This window comes from Falco cherrug, chromosome 14 (assembly GCF_023634085.1).
Source record: "Falco cherrug isolate bFalChe1 chromosome 14, bFalChe1.pri, whole genome shotgun sequence".
Lineage (NCBI taxonomy): Eukaryota > Metazoa > Chordata > Aves > Falconiformes > Falconidae > Falco > Falco cherrug.
In genome coordinates, this window is record NC_073710.1 from 1,286,059 (window position 1) to 1,311,718 (window position 25,660).

General features: G+C 45.7%; 1 protein-coding gene across 5 annotated transcripts in view; it reads right to left on the bottom strand.

Annotated features, from left to right (window-relative positions):
• Positions 1–25,660, bottom strand: part of NLRC5 (NLR family CARD domain containing 5) — a 51,740-nt gene that overhangs the window by 20,029 nt on the left and 6,051 nt on the right. For 3 of the 5 annotated variants that reach the window (XM_055726435.1, XM_055726434.1, XM_055726437.1), the window contains 25 exons: positions 25,025–25,087; positions 22,508–22,573; positions 19,491–21,240; positions 17,633–17,716; positions 17,192–17,275; positions 17,023–17,106; positions 15,257–15,346; positions 14,334–14,384; positions 13,448–13,513; positions 12,668–12,751; positions 11,601–11,684; positions 11,084–11,173; positions 10,416–10,481; positions 9,307–9,384; positions 8,495–8,578; positions 7,378–7,458; positions 6,055–6,144; positions 5,886–5,933; positions 5,251–5,325; positions 4,114–4,197; positions 3,233–3,316; positions 2,244–2,333; positions 2,079–2,141; positions 929–1,012; positions 367–450 (listed from right to left, as the gene is read on the bottom strand). In XM_055726435.1, the coding sequence (XP_055582410.1) occupies positions 367–450; positions 929–1,012; positions 2,079–2,141; positions 2,244–2,333; positions 3,233–3,316; positions 4,114–4,197; positions 5,251–5,325; positions 5,886–5,933; positions 6,055–6,144; positions 7,378–7,458; positions 8,495–8,578; positions 9,307–9,384; positions 10,416–10,481; positions 11,084–11,173; positions 11,601–11,684; positions 12,668–12,751; positions 13,448–13,513; positions 14,334–14,384; positions 15,257–15,346; positions 17,023–17,106; positions 17,192–17,275; positions 17,633–17,716; positions 19,491–21,240; positions 22,508–22,573; positions 25,025–25,087 (3,607 nt within the window). The other 2 variants (XM_055726436.1, XM_055726438.1) reach the window with 2 other exon arrangements.

Here is a 25,660-nt window from a genome sequence, read left to right on the forward strand (position 1 = left end):
GAGGCTGACATAGGGCACAGCTAAGCTCACAGCACCTATGGCCCTTCGGTTATTCAAAGAGGACAACATACACAGAAAAGTGATGAACGGAAAACTTGGGGGACTGGGCCAACTTCTGTCACGCTACCCCACTCTGGGCCTCGTTATCTCCTGCTGATGCCAAAAGGAAGACTTTTAGTTACTTCAGCAGGTTTTGGATCAGACCCTGAGTCACCCTGGCCTGGAGGTCTTGAGCTGTGCTCAAGGATCACTCAGACCTTACCTCCCAAGGCAGGAGTGGGCAAGAAGCCTGACAACAAGCTTCAGCAGGGATTGTGTGAACACCTTTCTGCTAGGGCATGTCAGATTCATCGTATATTTTCTTACTTGAGGGAGCAGGTAACAGGCACTTGATGCAAGTGGTCCAAGAAGCACCTCAGGCCCTCATCTCCCAGCTGATTCCTGGAGAGACTGAAAGGCAGAAGAACAAGGTGGCCAACCAAACCTCAGCCTTTTAAGCAGCAATGCTCCTCTGAGCAGCTTTGAAGAAATAAGCTAAAATTCCTGGACTTAAATCCCAGCTTGGCCAATAGGTCTGTATAAAACAAACTGCTACCCTACAAAATACCTCGTGCATAAGCTCCAGAGCAAGCTCAAATGAAGAGCTCTGAACACAAGCTCAGAGCTCAGGCAAAGCAACAAATGCCTCAAAAGAGCCACAGAGTGAAAAACCCAAGGAAGTTGTCCCACCAGCTCAAGCCTTCTTAAAAAACATATACATAAAGGACCTGTATGATTACTAATCAATTTTGTTTCTAAATAGTCTGAACAAGAACACACACATGCACAGACAGGCTGGGAAACCCCAAGCGATGCCGAACCACCCCAACCCAGCTCTCCCTCAGTGACTCCTGTTCAAGGTCATGGAAACAACCCAAACCCCACTTACTCGACTTCTGCCAGCCACCCACGCTGCTCCAGGACTCTGCAGAGCTCATCTATCTGCCCTTGACCGATGGCACAGTCCGTCAGCCTACATATGAGACAGCAAGAGAGTTAAAGCACGCCGGCGACCAGGCTCGGCCTGAGCAGCGAGAGCTGCCCATCAGCAGTTGCATTTTCAGACCAGTCTCTGTGCAGCATGCACTGAGATGAATGCCCTTAGCTGTGCCAGTGTTTGGTACTTCTCAAAACACCTCCCTGAGGTTAGTAATGACAAACCCCACTTCATAAGTGAGAAACAGATCTTTTCATTTTTTTGCCGTCTCCTTGGTGCCTAACTGGAGACATGTTACAGTCTTTACAGGGGCACCCAGCAACCATGACTCCCAGAGAGCTGCAGACACGTATACACATCACACTGGTGCTCATATACAATCATAGAATCATAGAATCATTTAGGTTGAAAAGAACCTTTAAGATCATCAAATCAACCATTAACCTGGCACTGTCAAGTCCACCACTAAGCCACATCCCTAAGTGTCACATGTCTTTTAAATGCCTCCAGGGGTGGTGACTCAACCACTTCCCTGGGCAGCCTGTGCCCTGTGCTTGTCAACTCTAAACCTCCCCTGGTGCAACTTGAGGTCATTTCCTCTTGTCCTATCACTTGTTATTTGGGAGAAGAGACCAACTCCCACCTCACTACAACCTCCTCTCAGGTAGTTGTAGAGAGTGAGAAGGTCTCCCCAAAGTCTCCTTTTCTCCAGGCTGAACAAGCCCAGTTCCCTCAGCTGCTCCTCATAAGACTTGTACTCCATATGGAGATTATCACCCAGAATTTGAGGCACGCTTTTGGAAAATGCAGTGGCTGGGGCTCAATTCAGTTGCTTGTGCAACAGAATTTGGTGCCACTCAGGATGATCATGAGTAGTCCAGCAGCCACTCAAGAAAGGCATGGGACTGTGCCATCCCAATGCATCCAAATGGTACTGAGTTGCACTTAGGCAGCTGAACTGAGTCCCAGAGCTTCAGCTACCAGCCCAAGCTCCTTGACTACCAGCCCACGAGTTCTTCATACAGGAGATCTGGCTACCTGCACTACTGTTTCAAACCTAATCAAAACAAGTGAACTATAATTAAATGCTGTATGCCAGTACCTGCAGGATGTCTTTCGGCTTTGCATGCTTGCTCCTAAATGCAAAAGAGCATTTTCACTTGACCTGAAGCAAACACAAAAGACAGTCCTTCAGCAATGCTCTTCAAGGATGACAAGCTCTGTAGACCCTTTAAAGCCGAGCTGGGCTCCAAACAGTCTGTCTTACCGGACTTCTACTATTGTGATTCGCTCACAGAGGTTGATGGAGTTGATGAGTAAAACAGTGCAATGTGGTGAAAACATGTTATTCCTAATACTGAAAAGAAAGGGAAAGAAAGAACAACAAAATCAGTTCCCAAGAAGAAAGGTGCTGACACACGTGGCCCAATTTTCCCATTGTTTACTCTGAGATACAAAAGGCTGAACCCACCCTGTTTAACTCAAGATCAGTGAGCAAAGATCTAAGTTTTGAGCATTGGCACCCAGCGTTCCTTGAACTAAGGGAGAGTCTACTTTAATCTCCTTTGACTAAAAAGGGAGTACAGACCAAGGGTTTACACTGAACAACTCCTCTTCAGGGCTACTGGACTAGAGATGCCCCAGACTGGAAGCAACCTCCTGAGTGAGTAAATCTGGTCTCTCCAAACGCTGCAGCTCCTCCATGCTGCATCTTGTAAAAGATGGTCAAGCTCCTTCTGGGCTTTTTGTCCATGTGGTGGGAGTGCCCTAGTCCCTTACAGCACCTCTCTAGCCTAAATCCCCAGCCTACATGGCTGATATGCTGCCAGGAAACACTTGGTGTCAAGTGTGGCCAGATGCCAGATCCACGCAGGGGCAGAGCTATGAGATGCTGACCACACAAACAGGTGGTGTGCTGTCACGGTGTGTCAACCAGCAAGTCCTACATCTGTTATGGATGCTGGAAGACATGTTCCATGGGACCTGCTCAGTGAGGATTACCCAGGATGCTCCTTCTAGGGTGGGTGTTTCTCCTCCTGTCCCTTTTTTCCCACTCTATAGATCATAAAGGAAAAAAGGTTCAGTGTTGCCTTGGTTCTAGAAGCAAGACATGAATGGGTGTGAGTTTCTGCATTTTCTTTGCCCAGCGTGTTAATCTACAATTACTAATTAATGCTCTTAAAATATGCTGTGGTATTAGCACTCTCCAAACCAATGTTTCATGTCAGCAATCAAAGCAGGGACCACAAACATTACCTCAGTAATTTCAGATGGCAGAGGTATGGCAGGAATCTCAGTAATTTCTCAATGCTCTGGTCACTCAATGAATTTCCACACAGACTGTAAAACATGGAAGGAAACAAATTCCAAGAAAAAACTGGGACAATTTGTACATATTTCTATAAAATCTACATGGACATGCACACACACACGTGCATGGTGGTGCTATGGGCAAATTCTGAGAAAGGGCATGTCTAGAAATGCCCTGAAAGTTGAGCAAGATTTAAGACCTTACAGGTTGATCTCCATGTTTCTCTACATCCTACAGCCAATTAACATTCCAGTTTTAAAAGTCTTACTTTTCCATTACTGTAAATTTATAAAATGATGCTACTGATGCATTTCATGCATGCGCCAAGGGTATGGCATGCATGGCATGGCGTGGCAAAAAAAAAAGATTACATTATTTTTATTTGTTATTACTCATTTTTTATTCTGACTAGTATTATTCTGATTTTCTTGGTGCCCAGCTCCTGTCTGGAGTGACCAGCTCTTCAGGAGTTTGGTTCATGGCTTAGTCAGCCAGGTGCTCTTGCTCCAGCTATACTGCAAGCCGGGGTCTCGAGGAACTGGTGACAACACTTGTGTCTAGCCACATGATTGAGGAAGACTATAAGAACACATACGTGTTCTGAGGTGTTTAAACACAGACATGGTAGGACTTAGGAGAGGCCAAACCAAACAGAGAGGGCAGTTGAAGGGGTGGGTTTGTATAAGCATCTGGATGAAGTTTTGTGGGGATTTCTGGGAGGCTAGAGGAGAGCCAATTTACACTAGCTGCTAGCCTGAACACCGACTGTACCTGCAGGCTGGGGACACAGACAGGCAGGCAGGGTTGCCAAGTGCACAACACTTACTCAATTTCTGTCAGCTGCGGATATTGAGCCAGTATCTGGCACAGCCTGGTCATGTCCTCCGGACTCACTCTGCAATCCCTGAGACTGAAGCAAACAAAGCACTCAGGAACTAAACATTTCCCACGACCACGGTTTGGCAACACCTCCTTCATATCCTAGAGCTTCCCATCCTAGGAGAAGGCCCATAACAACCCCCTCACTTCCACTATATATATTTTGCTACCCACAGTCTAGGACTGAGAAGTCAAAACCTGTGACAACCAGATGATTTCACCAGCTCTGAGCTGATTCAAGAGGGCCAGTCCACCACCAAAATACCACACCACTTTGGGTGTTGCCTCCCTAGAGCCGCATCATTGGTACTCAAATTGTCTCAGAGACTGGACAGCATCTCTCCCTGCTCAGCAGTGTCTCAGCTTTCCCAGAGCAAGGCCGGGAATGGTGCCTTCTATGTCCTTCTCTAACAAGGAAAACACAGAAACCTTTCTGGCTGACAAGCTGGCAGGTCTCCATGGGATGAATGTACTAGCCAGCCAGATCTGTATCTCATGATTTACAGGTAGAAACTTCTTCTGCAGGAAAGCCAGACAATCCCCTTGAGCCTAGCCAAGCAAAAGATGCTCTATTTCCCCATATATGCTTATAGCAGTGGACATCCCAACTCTATCCCATAAGGGTGTATTATTCACCCAGCCACCTCTGGCATATCATTGTGCCCCTCCAGTGACCTCAAAGTACAAACGCCTATTGGCCTGGGTTGACACCAGCTGGCCCAATCTCTTCAAGGCTTTGCCAAATTACACCACCCAAGACCTTCTCCCTTGTAACTGGAAGGGACTGGCCTCCCTCACCAGTTTCAGCAGGGAAGAGGATGGAAGAGAGATATATTAACGATGCACCTTTTCCAGAAGTGCCTCATGTGGAATCAGTCATGATGGGATACAAGCAGAAGAAAGGAACATCTGCTTTCCAGGAGAGCCAAGCCTGCCGCCAAAGGCAGGCAAGGCAAAAGACGGCTCTCTGAGGAGACACAGTTGGAGCAATGGGTCTGTTCCACACGTTATGCCACAGATATAGACCCCTCAGCCATCTCTCCCTATGCTCCTGGGTGACAAAAGGAAGCTGGGGGTGCCATACCAAAAGCACTGTCCTTTTGCGTCATGTTTGGGATATGCCGGGAAGCTACTTCTCCATCTGCTGGTACTTCTGCCCCTGCGGAAAGAACGGTTTACCCCGTGAGTTGTGCTGATGCTATTGCCCCCACGTAGCTGACTCCCAGCACTGCAGCTGGGGAACAGGGTGAGGTGGTGGCAATGGCCTCATGCTCCAGTCTGTCTTTTCTCACTACCTGCCAGAATTAGGTATACATCATCTCCAGAAATAAAAAGAGCCTTATCATCTCTCTTCCAGCCTCCAGAGAGTTCTGCACCCCCTCAGCACTCGGCTCCAGTCAGCAGTTGAATACTGCTGTCTGCTCCATACCCGCAAGCTTCTGTCAATCAATTAGCCCTAAGAATCAATCACAGAATCATAGAATGGTTTGGTTTGGAAGGGACCTTAAAGATCACCTAGTTCCAAACCCCCTACCATGAGCAGGAACACCTTCCACTAGACCACGAAACAGCTCACCCTGCTTCCACCACCCTGGCTGGAGTTTGGAGCCAAATGGCTCTTTAATTGGCACACCTCAGGGACTGACACATCACCACCTGTTTAAGATTTCATAAGGAGGATTCTGGAAGGCTTAGACAGATGAGCGGGTATGATTTTACCTGATTCTTTCCCAAAAGGTTAGATGAACCACTTGTGTGTGTCCTAAGCTGTAACCAGAGAAGAGCATATTTAGGGTGGAGTTTGAAGACACACACTCCTGTATCACTCCTCAAAAACCACACTTTGAGGTTTTAAATAGCAAACAAATAGGAAAAGTATGAGTCATACCTGAAGTTCATTGTTTTAACGTGTTCCAGTGTAGATAAGGACTGTGCTAAGAAAAACACAGAGTTCAGGGAGATCTGGTTGTCATTAAGCCTACAGGAAGAAGAGATGAAATCAGCTGCTGCAAGCAAAACTACTAGCAATTTACACTGCACCACCTGATAACAGCCATCGCTGTGCAACACTCTCAGAGACTGCTTCTTTGCCACCTTCTGCCTGTGTTTCCAGCTACAGTTTTGCAAACACAACTCACCCCAGTATATTTTAAAATTTGTCACTCACTTTTAGGGTTCACAGAATCACAGAATAACGAGGCTGGAATGGACCTCTGGAGATTATCTGTTTAAACTCCCTTGTTTAGAGGAGGGTTAGGCTAGAGCAGACCACCCAGGACAGTGTCCAGCTGGGTTTTTACCATCTCCAAAGATGGAGAAACCACAAACTCTCTGGGCAATCTGTTCCAGTGATGGAGCTTCCTTCCCACACAAGTTTTTCTTATGGTTAAATGGAATTCCTTGTATTTCAAGACACCAATGAAAAGCGAAAACAACTCTTTAGCTGTAACTGCAGTCATGGCAGTACAAACCCACGCTAATTAAGATCATGGTCAGGTCTGTTGGGTCTATCACAGTATCTAGTGTGACCATGGGCAGTGTGCTTGACGCTGGGAAAAAAAAAAAACAGAGAAGTAACAGCAGCGTGTTTCATTGCACTGACATGACAAGAGGGTGTAGACTCTTAGTAACTGGAATGGTCTTGGCTTGAGAACAGTTCAATTAACCAAACAGGAACAATAAATATCTCTTTCAATAAAGCAGAATGGTGCTATACTCCTTAAGCCACAGTTCTGTCCAGTGCACTTGCAATGGGAATGTCAGGGAAAACACGCAGATAAACATAACCACCACTGCAGCTGAATGCAGGCTCTGCTGCTGAAACTGGAGCTCCCCAGCGTTTATCATCCAAAGGTGCCCACCTCAGGAGAGGAAGGACTGCTCTCCCTCGTGTTGAGGAACCAGGAAAGGAAAAATTCAGTGGCTTGCTAAAGAACTCAGCCTGTTTTAGAAACCAGGTGCCACGGCTGCACACCAGAACTCCCGTCTCCTTCATGGAGGACTGAGTACAGAAGCTCTCGGGCACTGATCTGAATCAAGCTTCAAGTGGAGTCAAGCTGTTCTGGACTAGAGGTGGGGATCTACCCTTAATAGATACTGAATATAACTGCACTCGATTCTGAAGAGCCCTTCCCAAATGTGGACTGTGCTTCCACAATCAATACTCCCATAAAAAAACATCCACGAGTAAGGAGAAACAGGAGCTACTCACTTGAGAGAACTTAACATTTTCAGATCTGGGAGGAACTGTAACATCTGCAAACCTTCATCTCCCAGATGATTACGTGATAGGCTAGGATTGAAAGAAAGGCATTTAATTTTAATAGAAAAAAAAAGCCAATAGGCACAATCAGCTCTTTGTAACAAGAGCTCTGAAAGCAGAACATGGGCACCCTAATCAAAACAACACACACACTGCCCTTCACCACTGAAGACTAAAGCCAGAGGCTGGAATTAACCGTTGCAAGACAGCCAAAAACTTAGGTCAAGGCTCATCCTTTTCTCGTGTCCACCAAGAGACTCCCCTGGACTGACAGCGCCTTTTAATGCAGAATTAATCTCAGAAATTATCAACCTGGACAGGCCCTACGGAGGAGCCACGGGTTAGTCTTGGAAAAGGATATTAGGCTCTGATATTAGAGCCTAAGGACTGCAGGGGGCTGTGGCCCACGTGAGATCAAGGAACACGATTGCTTAAGAAGAGCAAAGCCTAAAAACCTTTCCACAGGCTGCCAGGCCTAAGGAATAGCCAGCCCTCAGGTGGTGGTCCATATACTACATGCTAGTGCTGGCCCATGTTCTGTCCTCAAAACCTAGATGCCGGGGGGGTGTTGGCTAGCCTTTCCATCTGGGCTCGGCCTGCTCACCTCTTGGTGTTAGCAAACAGAATGTCTCCCCGCACGCAGCGCTAACAGAAGAAAGCGCTTTGGTGCTGATGGTCCTTGTACACCATATGTGGGGTCACCAGCAAAAACGCAGGCTCGCACCCTTGATTTGGATGGGATTCCTCAGCCTCTGCAGCTTTGCTGCCAAATGACCCAAAGACAAAAATGGCAGGACGAGGTTTTACAGCTTTTGTAATACCTGAAGTCAGGCGAAGCGATCAAACAGTGCCTCTCTAGACTTTATGTCCTGTAACCTTTGCCCTAAAAGAGCACTAGAACCGTATGTCTCCTTGGCAAAGGATATTAGCCCATGTGAAGCTACGCCTTTCAGAAGGCTACATCTCTACCCTGTTCTCCGTATAACATTGCAGAACAAACGAGTGGCATTTCTTCCACATCCCAAAGAACTGCAGATAGAGACTATAAGAGGTAAGAAGGACTTACTCCAGCTCAGAGATGCTGCTACATTCTTTCAGGACTGCACACAACTTCTCCAGGTCACTGGCTTGAAAATGACTGTCTGTCAGTCTAGAGGGAAAGAGAAATCAGTAGGCCAGGTCTGAAGGACTGCAAACAAGATTGTAAACTTCAATCCTTCAGAAAAACAGAGAAGAAATGAAAAGACAATAATTAAATTAAAAAACCCCTTAAAATATCTTGCTTTTCTTTGGTTTTCATCTGCAACAACTGATAACCTGTACTTTCAGCTCTTGCCTGCAAACAGAGAATAAAAAGACAAAGTAAACTTGAGACACAACAAAGGACCAGAGCCCCAAGGTCCTGGTTAGCAGGGTTTACACACTTCTTCCTTCTTCACTGCAGCCTACAAAACAGACAGGTGGACTCTGTGCTGGAGTAAGAGCAAGATCTGACATGCATCTGAACAGAGGTCCAGCTCAGGATGCATTCCTCCAAGTATCAGTAGAGAACCCCCCCCAGCATCACAAGGTCTGTCACCGCCAGCTCCCACATGATGGGAGCTGATGTAGCAGTAACTGTACAATCACCATGCCAGTTCTGTGGCTGAGATACACAAACCACAACCTATTTTCACTCCTGTAGAAGACCACAGATGCTAACCACAGAGCTCCTAGAGCTGCAAGCTGGGAATGTGAACACAGTGACGAACGACTGACTGAAGGGACCTTTACCAGCTCTCTTGTGAGTCACTATTCAAACCTGGAGATGCAGGTTACATCAGCTATAGGATCCAGAGATAGGATGTGTGTGAAATACAATGAAAATTGCCATGGTACCTTATTTTGGGGGAGGTAGTAGGCATCTGGTTCTCCTCTCCATATCGCTGGCCATCAGCAGACAACACAGGCTCTTCCCTAAGTGACCAAAAAACCAGACAAGGGTAAAACACTTCATTGCTTTAGCAATTTGGCAGGTTCCTGGGGCTATCCTGGCTCTAGCCCACACCTGTATCTTGCCAATAGCAAACTCTTCTTTCTTTCAGTGGTTAGCCAAATACTTGAGCATGCAGGCAACTGGGGAGAAGGGGAAAAGGCAGTTTTCCCATCTAACCTACAGTTTGATGGAGAATTCAGCTTTTGCCTAAACACGTTTTGTGAAGAGTCCACATCTGTGTAAAAAAAAATGACTTCATAAATAAATGGAACATCCAAATTCTAAAATAGCTGAGTTAGAATTGTCACCTGGTGCCTTAAAGGAGTCACAGATCGTGTGTCTCAGGCTGCCACTCTCTTTCAAGCGTAGGCACAACTGGGATGCATCCCATGATAGCCCTGCTGTTCTCCCTGGCTAAGAAGTGGGATGCAGGTGTATTGTGGGAAATGCTATTTTACAGTGGGCTCAGTCCATGGAGAACTAATGCATAAATAAATGAACCTACAGCTCCAGGAGCAACAGAAAACGATTTCTCAGTCAAAACATCTCTGTTAAGCAACTTTAACCATAACTTTCTGGGGAAAATAAACCTCCAAATTCATTCTGATTTAGGAGTACCATGATCCAGAATGCATAGTGGAATGAACTAGATAGCTTTAAACGTGCACGGATCTGTGAATCTTTTTGGAATGTGGGTTGGAGGTGTGGGGTTCACTTGTTAGTTTTACTGTTCGCTATTATCAGATAGCACAGCTGACATTAAACAGCCTGCTTTGCTTAGGATGCTGTGGGTTGAAGTGTTCCCTAGAGAGATAAAACATGATCAAACACTATAGAAGGCAGTGGAGAACTTCAAAAGTGGTTAAGAAAACCAGGAGAAAGTACAACATTTATATTGAGGGGAGAGGGGGAAAGAACTACTGTGAGATGAATTATTACCCTCGGTACTGAAACAGGATGCAAGAACTAAATGAGATGCTAAGAAAACACCACTTGTGTGCACACACTCTACCTGGGAGGATGGGAAGCAAACTCTCTGTCTCCTGAAAACCTCAGGACTGCAATCTCACGACAAAGGCTGTGAAGAGAAAGAATCAATCACTGTCACATTTGTCTTATTTACAGGATTTCTCATTTTAGGAATGCTTGATTTTGCTCTGCAAAACTCTTTGGTGACACCAATCACATCAAACACTCCCAAAGCAACAAAAAATAATCTCCAATAGTTTTATATCCTGGTTGGATCAAACTATGCAATATCAGATGACCTAGTTTCTCCGAACTGTTAGAGAAAGTGCAGACAAAATTGTTATACTTGAACGCCAGGAGGATTCCAAGGGGAAGTAATAGGAGAGAACTTCCAGCTCTACTCCAGATGTCACCAGTTCTCAGACTCCACAGAGACACTCCAAAACTTCCCAGGGCAGAGAGCAGGAAAGAGTGTAAAACTGCCCCCGCACATGAAAGGGTACACAATTCTGTACCTTCTCAAATTCTGGTTGATGGCTCAGATAAAATCAGCTTACAGCAACAATATTACCAAGTGTCAGTGTTAGTAATCATCTTTGAACATGTTCTTCACCTGCCCCGCTACTGAGGTGATTCAACAGAAACCTCAGAACTTAATTCTCAGACTTGTATATTAGGATTAACCTCAGAAATTAGTCAAGACCTACATACCTGACTTGCACCTCTATCATCGTCTGGCAGGTATTTACTGATTTCAACAGACTGCAAATGCCGTTAACAGAGAGGCGGTTTTGACTGAGACTAAGAAAGACAAAAAAGGCAATTAGCTGGTCACTGAAACCACACGGGACTGCCCTGGCAGAAGCGGTCATCAGCATGCTGCAGGCTTGATCCCCTTTCACTTCAGAAGTGGCACGGCCGAAAACACACAGGACCACTAACTCCTCCTGGGGAAGGGGTTTTAATGAAAGGGTACTTCAGCACTTCAGGTGCATTTATACCAGTTTCCATGCGTGATGCTCTGAGCAAGTGACTTAACTTCAGCCTGAACAGTCTTGTGGGCTGAGTCTCATCCTTCCTTAAGAGTACTCAGAGCTGCTTCTGTAGCACTAATCCAGGAGGAAAAGGCCTCACCCAGACACCTGCTCAGCATCTCTGTATGGTCCTTGCCAGGCTCAAGAAAAGAGGGCAATTTGGTTATCTGGGTTTTGTACAAGGCAACACTTACTCCAGCTGCTCTGAAATTGATATCCAGGGGAGGCTTTCCAGCAGGTAACTGCAGCCTTCATCTCCAAGGTTGTTACCTGATAAACTGAGGCATTTTCCAGTTAGCGGGGACTATTTTGAACAGTGTAAACAACAAAGCCCTCAAAATCTGCTTGCTTTCCCTTTCCTACAATTGCTTTTTTGCCTGGACTGGTTTTCTGTCCCAGATCAATCTTCCCTGCTTATCTCTGCATGAAGCAACTTCAGACAAAGAGCTTTATCTCCAGGACAATATGATTCATGCCTTAGCCCCAAACCCATCTCACTTTAGAAAACCTAAGTGGGAATATAAACCAACAAACCAAACAAGTGAGTGTTTACTGTCCTCCTGGAAGGAAGAATGGAAGGCAGAAAACACTGGATGACAAAGATCTCCAGATCCCAGTTCAAATCAGTGAGTTAGAAAAACAGGGTTTGAGATGTAGCTAAATTCAAGTTACAGTCCGGACTGAACTGTCTTGCAACAGATATTCCTCCATTTTCCAGGGCACACAGGCTATGAGAGCTTTACAGCCAAATCCAGGTGGCCTCATATATAGGCAAATAAGGGAAGGTAGGGATGATACTCAATGCAACGTGTACATCATGAAGTGGATATCTTGCCTCCCTCCACTCATTTCTCCCAATAGAGCTAGATAGTTTCAGAAGACGAAAGGGACAACACAAAAGCAATCTGTGTCACTTCACTGGCTCAGAGGATTTGCTGGAGGAGCTGTGCCTCTGGGACAGCCCCATCCTGTCTCCAGCATGCAGTACTGCTTGATAAGCAGGGTCTGCTCTGCAACTGGCATCTCTGGTTACAGTCTCGGAGCCAGAGGCTGCAGTTGGCACAGGAATTGAAGGTTGCTCAGCATTCATCTCCTGCTGAACCTCACAAAAATCCCTAAACAGGGCCCCACTAGAGATAACTGAGCGCTGGTACCATTCCTTGTGGTCAAGCCCCACGTCTCACTGCCCTCTACATGTAATATCCCCTGTCCCCCAACACCCACCTGCAGCCACTCAACAGGAAAGAAAGGAGGCACTTACTCCACTTCAGAGAGACAGGGGCAGCTCTGGAGAATGGCAACGATCTCCTTCACATGTTGGGAAGACAGGCTGCAATCCTGCAAGCTGTGAACAGCAAGCATTAAGGAGCAGTGAGGGCCTAGACATTTCTGGCATCTCTCTCCAAAGGAGGGCACAGAGCAGCCGTACCAAGAGAAGGAGGTATAACTCTGCTCTGCCACACAATCCTGGGCACATTACTCTGCAGCCAGTGCTGCAAAAGGAGTGCAGAGGGATGCGCTTGCAGGGTGCTGTGCAAGTGCAACACCATGTGTAAGGGCTGCCTGGGACCGCCATGCATGGGAAGGGGACGGGTGTAATTGTTCCCACTGTGCAGAGTAGTGAGGGAAAGTGAAGCAGATAAGGGAAGGCCATTTCTTTGCTTTACCATGCTCAGATAACAAGCCTGAATTCTATTTTGTGAAAGCCACTACTCTCTTTTGGAGCCCAGGCAAGAAAGAAAACTATACAACTCATGCCTTTGGTAGCTATAAGAACATAGGGCAAGATGGGCATTATCAGGGGACCTCTGCCTCTCTAGGGCTGTAGAGCCCAACACACAAGAAATAAAGCCACTGGCTGGGCCAGACAGGAATTTCTATTGTTATTTTTATTTACTGATTCAAATTTATTTCAAACTTTTTCATATGTGGAAATATCCTCTGTCCTTAAGGACCAACACATCTGCTATCCTTGTCCTTCTGTAGGACCTGTCATCAGAAAATCACATTCACCAGCAAGAATTTCAATGCCTTCTCTTACCATAACTTCACACATCTAGTTGGAATTATATGTTCCTTATTCTCTTCCCATTTCAAATCCAAAGATCTGCAAACAAGCAAAATATATGGCCTTTAATATGCCTTCACCAAATATCTGACAACTTGAACACTGGTTAGTATTTTCTGGAGGTTTCCCGGAAGAAACCACAAGCTCTGTGTTCTGCCCAACAGTACCATGCAAGGTTAAGTGATTTTCAAGATCCAGAAGAGCTCCGTCAGGAGATGGGAGCACACCAGGTGTCCACACGGGATTTCACTGTATATTTGAATCCACTTGACAACCAAGCTCCAATTCAAAGGCACTACTAAGATGCAGGATGTTTTGTCTCCATGTGGGGTTGTGCCACCACAGGAAGGGACAAACATATCCATCTGTGCCAGGCTGCCTACAACAGCACAAGATGACTGTTCAGGCAGTGAGGTCCCTCAAGGACTGCACAACACAGGGCAAGATAAGTTCCCTACCAGGGAACAAGAGATTGCTTTGTAGTTTCTTAATTAAGGTAAAATCCACCCTTCCCTCAAACGTATGCAGGAGCAGGGAGAAATAAGATCCAGCCAGAGAAAGAACAGTCTTTTCCTTCATTCATCCTCATTTTCAACTGTTTTTCAGCAGTTTTGCAACAGAAAAACAGCACTTCAAGCTTACACAGGCACCAAGGTGCTGCCTTTGTGGAAGTGGCTGGAAGGTCTGTGCAAAGACCAGCTATTTTGGTTACCTCTCTCCTTGCTCCGGTGGATCCAGCTCTGCCAGATGCAAGGGCAGAGGCAACCACCCCTGTTGCTGGGGTAGTTTACAGTGACACCAAGCTGATGGTTTGAATAAGCATAACCAAATACAGCACAACCCCAAGTAAGTTTCTCACCGTGGAACTTTCCCAGATGGGCCAGAAAAATATAAAATCACGGTGTTCCTCCTGAAAAAGAGATTCAAGTCAATGTTAGGGGACAGGTGGAAGGATACCATTTCTTTAGCAGAGGTGCTCAGTAAGGACTGAAGTTGTGGCCTGGATGCTAGAGGGCCTGAACATCTGTCATGCTAGCACACTGCCACAGAGCAGCCATGGGGCTGGAGGGAGCAGGACACCCTGCACGCTGAACTGGGGCTGCAGTACGGACAAGAGACTAACACAGTTAAGAAGACTGGGCTGAGATTTATTTTTTTTTTTTCAGTTTGTTGGAAAGAGGTTCAGTAGAAACTCCATTCCAGCACAAAAAAAAAAAAAAAAGAAAAAAAAAAAAGAAAAAGCTGTATGCAATTTGACTTCCCTTGAGTTACACCAAGGTTTACTTTGGCCTGTTAAACTTACAACATAAGACAACCATAAGAGCTAGGATTTAAAAATTGTACCCTTTCTCTGTCATCCTGGATCTATGAAAACACCAAAACCTGTAGTTTGAAGGAACAGAGCTAGAACTACTTAAATCCACACCTTTTCAGCAAACTTAACTGATTTATAGCAGATTTATGCTAGCTAGTAAAAGAATTTCCAGGTTGATATATTGCAGAGCTTAAAAGCAAGTTTAAATTCTATTATAAGAAGAAATATTACACTCTGCAAATCAAATATAGACCAAGGATAAAATGACCTATTAAAAAAATACAAAGAGGAAGCCTGCAATATGCTGAATTCAAATTTTATTCCAAACAGAAAAGAAAAAGGAGTAAAATTAGGTTTTGTTGACTTTGATTATCCAACAACTAAGCTGTAAAACAGTGTCCACTTAAGAAGTCAGCATCTAAAGAAACAAGATATTGGCTTTTGTAACAGCTCTCACATATTGGTACCTGACATGCAGTTCAGTAGCGTTTTGACATGCGATGACTTCCTTTGCCAAAACAACAACAGCGTTCAAGGAAAGATCATTGTTGCTCAGACTGTAAACATGAGGAAGAACACAACCTCAGCTGCTGGACCCAACAGCACACACTTGGTTACACAAATGCCCTCTGCTGTGCGCCCCAAACGCCCTGAAGCACACTTTCTTTTAGTCAGGGGATTTCTCCAAAACTTCAGCATGTTGCATTTAGGACTCAACAAAAGCATTATCACACCACAGTTGTTCTCTGCCAGCTAGAGCTCCCACGAATTTCGAATCAGAGATAGGTCCTTTATGTGCAACAGAAGAATCACTAACTGGTTTCGGGTTAGGTAGATGTCCGTTATACCTGCATGATTACACAATCGATCCACAGTGCAGTTACAACTCTTGCTATAACAAATCCAATTTAAGTACAGCATGCTAGTGTGGTCTAAACCCTGACATTTTAAAACATCCCTGAAGACACAATACTAGCAACCTCTGAGGATTTATTTTTTAATTGAATGTTTAATCTGTTTCATTACTTGTTGGACCTCATTAACTACAAAACATAAGGTCTTGCTTCTACAAATCCCCTGCTGGCTTTCAGGGCCACAAAGCACCATTCCTGTGAGCTTCAAAGGAATCATCCATGACAACACTGTATGTGCGCAACAGAAATGCATGTAGGAATGAGGCTTAAAAATTGCACTGGCTTCCTGCCTTTTCCATATGATAAGCTGCTTCACTGGGGACAGGCTGGCATGTACCACAAGCTGTTATACAGCAAGCCCAGGAAAGCAGAAGAGCAGGTACACTCCCCCTTTCCCCCCTCTTTCCGCCATGCTTTTAAACACTTCTAATCATACTGCAAAGCCAGTAATTAATTCCTGGATGGAATCCAGCAGTAACTGCAGGTATTTTTGGATTCACTTGCTTGCACCTGGGTGTATGTGGAAGACCTTTAAAGGCAGAGTCACTCCCTTTTGACAGGTAGGCAGGCAGTGCTGTGGCTTTGACTTCTTGCAGGAGCAGCACAGCTGTGTGGCTATCCCTCTCCTGTAATGCAAACTACGCTGAGACTCCAACACTTGCAGCAGCTCTGCTCTGCCTGCTGCTGCTGCTTAAACTGCCCATGACAGTTTTTCAAAGGTTTGAAATCCCTTCACAAATCAGGCTGGTTCTCTCCACCTAAAAAGATGCAGATCCATGTCAGGCATTTTCCTAGAAATCAGTCCCTCTCATTCAGCACTGTGCTGTTACAAGAGTGTTGCAAGCGGTACAGGAGAAGAGGGCTAACAAGAAGGCTGGGAATACTGGGATGGAGCCATCCTCTTTTATGCAGAGATGAGGCATCTCAACCTGAGCCTGACCAAGGGGAAGAGAGCTGAGGAGGCAGAAGAGGAAAAAGTCATGCCAGGCACCAAGTTGAGCACGTGCATTGTGATTCCTGGAGAGGTGTCAGTGGTGTCAGGACTCTCCTGAGATTATTTTAAAACACCTGGGTAAGAACTGTGAGGTTGAGTCCATCTCAAAGTGACCCAGGCCTCCAGCACATCCCTGCTTGCACTTAAATGTCTGTGCCTCAGCTTAGTGCCCCGCGTGTCCCCCACAGGCATCTCTAAGAGTAAGTGTCACCCCTTACAGGGACATCCAGCAACTCTTCTCTGATGAGGATATAACTCTTTCTGATGCTATGCTTGGCTTCATAGGGGCTACCATTTTTAATAGGTTTAAGCCATCTTTACTCACTCTATTTTCTTCAGTTTTTCCATTCTGGAAAACAGGTCCATCACCCTCTTCACCTCTGGATCCCGTATCCAATTGTCCTGCAAGCTGTACACAGATTCATTCTCATTAGTATTCCAGGCCCCCAAGGAAGGAGTGGTTGATTTGAGGGTCACTGCCACAACACACTCACTTTATTTCCTCAAGCTGGAGGCACTGTGATGAAGCCTGGATCAAGTCAGTCATCCCCTCAGCTGTGATGCTCCCACCTGTCAACCTGGAAAAAGAAAGAATGATTCAAACCAAGCAGAAGGATCCCGTGCAGCACATGGCAAGCCTGTCTCAGATACATTCCTGCACTGCACTCCCAGCACACCAACACAGAGAGGAGGTGGCCCGATTCTGCCACCTGCAACCAACTTTATGTTCCTATTCAAGCAGGCAATGCAATACTTGATGCCAGCATAAAACCAGAGCCACACATATCCCTGCTGCTCTGCATAGCACTGCATTACTCTGTACAGTGCTGCACAGAGCAGATCAGCCTTGAGTGAGTAGGTGTAATTAAACTGGAAGCTAGAAACACGGGACAGATAGGAAGAGAGAAGGCTCTGACCTTACAGCAAAGACTTACTCTAGTTTCTTCAGGCTCTCCATTCCTCGTAAGCTCTTTGAAAGAGCAGCAGCAAAGTCATTGCCGCATCTCCTACTATGAAAGCTAAAACATGAGAAAAGGGAAAAGCATAAACACAACAAAAATCAAAATAAGCTAGCACACAGAGCAGGTTAAAACATGATTATAAAAAGCATTTAATTTCTTTCTTAACAGCCATTGTATCATGCTCTTTTTTGCAGCATCTTTATCTTTTCAAATATCTAGGTTTTTTTAAAAATGAACAATTAAACTTGCACATCAACTGTAAATACCTCAAGAGGCAGGTATAGTGACACCACAGGTAAGTGCCACCACAGCTAAGAGTCAGTCCTATCGCATGTCCCACCACAGTCAGGACCCTGGAGACAAGGGAGGTCACACAGGGGCAAACCAAACTCATACAAACAAAGAGTGTCTAACAGCTCCCATGTGATGAGCTGACGAGTTACAAGAGGGTTGATTTCAGGCCAGATACTTTAAATTTGGATGGCAGAGTAGCCAGAGTTTTCCAAAATATAAGACACAAAGTTTTTCAGGGAAGTACCTCTTTTATAGAAGGAACCGGTGGTGCTGGAAAAACCAAACAAACAGGTAAGCTTTCAGGCACACAAGCTCTCCTTTGAATCAGCTGCAGAATGTTTTGATTACAGGAGGTATTGATACAAACCACCTTGGCTGCCTGTCTCCCACCATGTGTTTGGGGGCCAAGCAGAAACTCACTTACAGCCTTGTTGCCCGAATGCCACCCTCCCCTGAACCAGAGGGATTGGGAACAAGCTGCAGACGTGCAGTGGCATGACAGACATGGCCCACAGTCATTAGGAATATGCTTGAGGTGATGCTGCTCCTTTAGATGGGTTCTGTACAAGAAATGCTTGAGGTCCCACTGCCCTTTGCCCACCCTTCCAAGAGATAGTATCCTGCAGACCATGAACGAGAGCAGGCGTGGACTCAAGTGCATATGAGCTGAGGAAGAACCCCAAAAAAATCCCCTGTTCTGTTCTCCTAATGCAAAGGCATCTGCTAATCTGGTCTCCGAAAGCAGAGGACTCCTTGCACTGCCCTGTGCCTGCATTAGCAATTTAGAGTTAGGATGTAGCATCAGAAAGCTTTTCTAACAGTAAATTAAATAGCATTCCTACTCTTCTCAATGGTGGCAGAGAACAATTGATTACTGTCCTTTTTACAATGATATCACTATCCAGGAATGACAGTTTTCATGTATCTGTTTCTGCTCCACAGTAAACAACATCATTCCCTTCAGGACAAGGCAATTCTCACCCTGGCTGCTCCCCATCTTCTCCACATTAGCAAACTCTACACATATTCCTCCAAGTCATTCACGGGAATACAGGATGAGACCTGTTCCACAACAGGATACCAAGAGATCCTCCTGGAAAAGTCCTTTCAGCATTACACCAAAGCACTGATGGAGAGCACCCGAGAGTGCAGCTGTCACCTCCTGTTCATCTGGTTTATGGTGATCTCACGTAGATCACAGCTTTCTTATTTGCTTGCAGGATTCGCCCTGCCTTTGCATTATCAAGAAATGCCTATTCATTTTCTGTTTCATCTACCGCACTAACTACCCTGTTATTTGATTGTTTTAATAAAAACAAAGCACCATACCAAAAACCACAGCCAGAATGGATTTATCACCTTTATATCCTTTAATCCCTCATAAATTATTTTGTCAGTTTCTTCAGTATTGAAGTTATACTGGTCAGATTAGAATTTCTCACATCTTCTTTCCCTCCCTTCTAAAGAAATACTATGCCAGCCCTTCCAACCCCTTAGTCCTCTCCATCCACCAGCTCACAGCACTCAGTGTGTTTACCTCAAGTGCTCTATGTTTTTACAGCCAGCCAGCAGCTCCAAACAGTCAACATCCACAAGACATCCTGCAAAATCCAACTCACTCAAATCCGGGCCCAAGTTTATGACAAAAACCAAAGCCGCCACATCCAGAGGTGTCAGTCTGAAGTTTTTAAACCTGTACTTGACACTCAGCATGCTCCCAATGTGCTGGGCTACTTTGAGGTCTTGTGTTTCAAACGTGCAGTGGCAGAGCTCAATGACCTTGGGCCCCGTCAGACGAGTGGCTGCCAGTTTCTTGAGAGACTGCAGGATCGTGTCCTGCTTATCCTGCACCCAAGCTTCATCTTGCTCAGCTAGCAGCATGAGAAATGTCCTACATTCTTTTGATGACAAGCCTGAGAGGAAGATGTGAAAACTCTCCATGAATTCGGTCTTTGCCTCATTCTTTAAATTCCACTTTGACTTCAAAGAGAACTTCTTCTTCAGGTAGTTCTTGTCCACCCTTTTACTCACCATGAGACACAGTGCTGCAAAAAACTCCTGCAAGCTCAAGTGCACAAAGGCATAGCCCACCTCTGGGCAAGTGCCACTTGTCTTCACCTCGAAGACAGTCAGCAGCCCATGTAAGGAAGCAAATTCCTTCACGTGCTCTGGAATATCATCAACATAAAACACAAGCTTCTTATCTTCCAGGCCTTTCAGTGCAAGATGACACAGGCCCAAAATGGCCTCCTTGTTACAGTTCAGCTGAGTCTCCTCACCACCTGCACACTCTCCCTGCTGTTTGTTTATGAAGATGAGCAGCATTTTGATATAAAACTGTGTCATAGTCTGAGGAAGCTCCACACTCGTCTGGTGTTTAAGGAGCAAATACTCCAAACAGATGCACACAACGTTACACAGAGCAGGGATGAGGCACATGCTCAGGAGCTTGGTGTTGTTTTTCAGGTGAGCAATGGCTTGTTCTTTGAATGAATGCTGACGAAAATAGTGGCCGACGTATTCCTCAACCTTCTCATGATCAAATCCCCGAACTTCTGCTAGCAGACCTACTGTGTTTAATAGGAAGTTGGGCAGTCTCTTAGGTCGGCTAGTAACCAACACCGTGCAACCAGGCAGGAGCTTGCCACGACAGAGGTCTGCAAAGAGCTCAGATATGGACATACGGGAGGTAAGAGCTGGGCCTCCCCTGGAAGAGGATGACACATCCATGTTAGCTGCAAACTCATCCAGCCCATCAAAGATGATTAGCGTACGCCAGGCATTTTCCAGGAGGTACTGGAACACTGCATCAGGACTGTCTTCTGGCTGAAGGAACAGGTCAAACAAAAACTCCTTCAAAGTGAATTTTGTTTTTAATAAATTCAGCTGCCGAAACTCAAACAGGAAAGCGAAGAGAAACTGAGGTAGGGCACCTTCTGCCCATTTCTGACAAATCCTGTGCATCAGCATGGTCTTGCCTGTACCTGGTTTACCAAACAAAAAGATTACCTTCGTTGTGCCCGATGGGACCACATTACAAAACAGATCGGACATTTTCATGGCTGTATCCACATGCTCTTCAGGTTCAGGGGCACCTGCCACATCCTCTCGGGATTTATCTGTTTTCTCTTTTAAGCGGAAGGCTTTGCTCTGCTGAATTATAAGGTTGACAAAGGCTTGGTTGAAAGCTAGTGGCTGTGTTTGTTCCTGCGCTGCTGCTGGTCTCCTGCTTCCATATCTCTGACAGATAGATTTGATGAGGAGGTGCCGGTATTTTTCAGGTGAATCTGATAGAAGACAACAGAGTGAGTACAAGGGTGAAAAAGTTAGTTCTGAGACATGACAGACCCAAAATACGACCTCTTATATGCAAAAAAACAATGGCCCTTATCAGAGGCTGCTCCACAGAGCTAGGTGGAGATGATGAATTCTAAACACATGAAAATAACCCATAGTTTTTCCTGTTTTTGCACAGGGGCTAAAGAAGAAGAAAATTCAGGGAAAATGTGAAACAGTTTTATATCGATATTAAATCATATAATCTCTTTAAGATGTTAATTAGGTATTGGTGTATTAGGCATATAATTCCCTGTTCACCCATGCTGGCCTTGTGCCATGCTTGCTCGGCTATTTGCACCTGGGAACAGACATAGCTTTTGCTCTTAAGAATTTGAGATCACTGATGGTATCAGCCCTTCTCTGTTGAAGAGAGAGCAGTGGTGATAATTAAGGGCGCTGAACATCTTCTGAAGAACCCTATCCTCACTGTTGTTACCTTTGCCAAGTTTTGCCAAGGGACAAGACCACCTGGCCTCCCGTGAGCATCTCCTCATGAACTTTTCTCTATGCAAACTTTCATTCAAAAACTGGCTTCAGCCCAGCTGCAGCTGCTAGCTTTGCCATTCTCTCTGTGTTCCCCCACCAGGCACTGGGCAGCACTGGACCGTGGGGATTGCAAGGCTAAAAACAGAGGTAGAAAAGGGTAAGTAAGGGCAGATGATAAAGGAAAGGATGTGGACACTGGTTTCATGCAGCCCACTGGTCTGCTCAGGGTACCCAGTCTTTTCCTGGAATTACTCTGGCTCAACTTTGTAACTGAATAGATGAGTGATGACATCTCTAAATTAGGAGTGAGCTAAAATCATACAAGTTTTTTGTGAGACAGAGAAACTGTGGAGCCTTTAAGGGGTTTTAAATTGTCAGTAGGCCTCCTGACTTGCTTAAAGAAAAGCAAACAAATACAGGGATGACCTGCAACTGAATGCTTTACTGGATATCACACTTTAAGGGAGTTCTTAGCCTATGCCATCTCTATCCCTTCTTCTCAGGTAGATTTAATGTATCTCTGAAATGGAAATGGATGGGTTTTGTTATTTGCCAGGTCCTGTTGTCTGTATATTTTATACCTGTTGCATTAAGAGTTTATGCAGCTACTAAACGAAAGTTTGCCTCAATGGAGGAGGCTGATTTCTTGGGTGTTTCTACAAAGCAGTTAAATAGGTCCTCCCTCAGAGGAAAGCACACCATTGCTCTGCTTCTGGAACATCTACATACCTAGTCGCTGCCGTTTAACATCCTTATCACTCACAGAGCCGCGGTCATGGCGACATCGAGCAAAGCCTGAAAATTGCAAAGTCAGAAACATGTAAAAGAGCATGCTGAATGACATCTTATTAAAGCTGGGCAAGACTCCCCAGCAAAGCATTTGAGGGGTGGAAGAGGCAAAATCAGAGAAACAAAACTATTTGCAAATTCAAGCTGGGTTTACAGAACTGATTTTGCAAATGTTGAACTAAAAGCAGAGCTGCATTTAGCTACAGAAAGACAGCTTGGACGGATCCTCATGAGGCTAATCCATCCTCTTGTCCCACCTCCAATATGCTACAGCTCTCAGGAGTGACCAAGGGGTCTGGGCTGGTTTAAAGACCTTCAGTAATGGAGATCCCTAAACTTCTCCAGGCAATTAATTCCAACACTTCAGTTTATTTATATATCTTGCCTGCCACAGTGTGATCTACTACTTTCCACTTGAGCGTTTCTTCAAAGAAGTCAAGCAGATCCTTCCTCCTCCCTGGGACACACAATCAGCTACAAGGATTCAATGTTTATCTAATACTGGAATATGACTTTGTAATTCACAGTGCTGTTAATATCCAAATCTTACCATTCTTAGCCAACAGCAGCCAGGACATCAGAAACAGGGAGATACAAGCTTCTGGTGGAAGCCTGGCTTTGAAAATCCTTGCAGGAAACCACGTTAATTTTAAAAGGCATGTTTTGAAAGAAATGTATCAGGTTTAGCAAACAATGCTCAGACCCTTTTACTGAATCCCCTCATTTGCTTAGAGGCACAGTGTGCCAGAACCTCAGCAAAAAACTATCATAACAGCCCAGCAAAAAGCATCCTAGCAAATGACCCTACTGGCAGCACAGCGAAAAAAAATGAAGTATATGCAACTCTAGGTTCAGAGGAGCATGCAGAAGTAGAGAGCACAAAGGGCTACAGACAGCCTTAATCAGACTTACACCACAAGCACTGGAAAGTTACACAGGGCACGGAGGAAGTGGTTCTGTGCACGTGAAAGAAGCCTGGCACATTTGAGACAGAGGTAAACCAAACAGCAGTACCGCCAATCCCAGCTACACTCAGCAAAGCCTACAGTCCAATTTCCTTCCTCGGGATTTAAGTCCACCCAAGAGCAGGATAAGCCCATGTGATGGACCTGAAAGAAAGCAGGAGCAGGAACTATCAATGACTAGACATATCTCAGCTCCACCAAAAGTTTCCTCGTGAGCGCAGCCAGCTGCCAGGTCAGCCTCCACAAGCTCAGCTGCCCCCGGAGCACTGGGTGAAGCAGCTACATATACCGCTGTGAAAAGCTGCCCTGCATTTTCCAAGACTGACCACAACCACCGCAGTGGTAAGTCTTCTTGTAGGCTGGGCAATGCACCTGCCTTGCTTTGAACACAGGAACTGCTTCCGTTACCCTGTGACAATGGCAGTCCAGCAGCAAGTCACTCCCTGCCACCAACATGAAGCACCTCGACGGAGACAAGGGCTGCACTTTGCTCTCTGCATGGCCAGGGCGCTGGCTCAGTGACTCCTCTGTGCTGCAGCCTGCAGAACACAAGGCTTCATTTCCTGCTGCTTCGTTCTCCCCGAGCACACGTTTCAGGAGGACGCAGGAAACTGATGGCAGCTTTCTGGGATAATCTGGATTCCCTTTGCCACTGCCTCCCCCGTATACCCTCTCGCCAAGCTGGATGCCAGAATCACACCCTTTCTCTCTCTTTCTGATGTGAGGCTGTTCCCATGGGGAGGACCTGGGCTGATGTTTCATTTTCTGGAAGTTGAGTATCTGGTGACTGAGGAGGTGACTCAGAATTCAGCAGCTTGCAGTTATTCCAGCAGCTGTCACATGAGGGACATCGCTCAGTGGTGGCACATACCTTCAGTATTTTCACATTGCACCAAAGGCTTCTGACTGACATCCAGGTGACAGGTGCTGCTGCAAAGTGCCAGGGGAAGAGGAGGCACCTTGAAAACAAATCCCTCATTTCGTGATCTGCACTGAGTGGGAAGGCCTCAGTCCCAAATCCACCCCCGAAGAAAGCCCTAGAATTACTACTATCCATTCTTTTAAGCTTTGATTCTGATAACTCTGCAATGGTTTCTGCTGAATCAACTCCCGGATAGCCTTTGTGCTCTTGCTTTAAAAACCAGACCAACTTCCTCCACTCACCAGTAGCCAACCACAGTAAATGCGCAACAAGTGGGGATTTTGCAAAGTATGTGGGAGATTCCCTTGGCTAGAGAAGCTAAAATGAGCAAGTTCCTTGGCAGAATCAGGGCTAACAAGGCTTTTCTGAAATTCAGGGAGAGAAAATGAAAGAGAGGAGGTTCATCTGGAAAGCACCAAGAACAGAATATCAAACCTGAAGTTGCAGTGGCTTCCCAACAACTTGCCAGCACTGTGGTCAATACGTGGGACACTTGTAGCCCTGTCTAGCCCATGGGCACAGAAGATAAACTCCAAAAACACAGCACCCCAGGCTCTGTTCCAGCCTTACCTTTTGGCACAGATGAGCAGGCACTCACATCTCTGCATGCTTCTTGCTCCTGGCTTAAGGTATCTAAAGGAGTTGAATTGGAAATTAAATACAGTTACTGCAAGCATCCTGCTTTTGAAAACTGGGGTGCTGCTGGCCAAAGCCAAAGGGCAAGCAGCTCACAACACACACAGTGGCACAAACCAAGACTCAGTATAAGGGCTGATGCAACACAGCCAGGTTTCAGGCTCCCCATCTGATGTTTTGCTTTCAGTTTGCTCTAAACCACAGTTAACCTATGCTTTCAAGAGAGGAGGGAAACCACTCTTCTCTAAGATACATGCAAACTCGGAGCATGCATGGCTTTGGCTGATCTAAAACCATACTGTAGCTAAAAAGGGAAGCCCTACTCCTCCCCATTTCTGCAAAGAAGGATTTTGTATCACGTTTCTGTGATGAAACCACTGGCAACACAGTCAAGGGCCTTTCCTGACTCACTGCATGGCTCAGGCTGCCACAAAACCCCACTCAGCACAGCCAGCCCCACGGACAATGTTTACAGAGCTTCAGAGGGAGATCCTGCTCAGGTCAAACAGGAGTCCACATACCACCAGGACACTCTGTTCAGATAAACTCATGCTTAGAGTGAAAAATGGA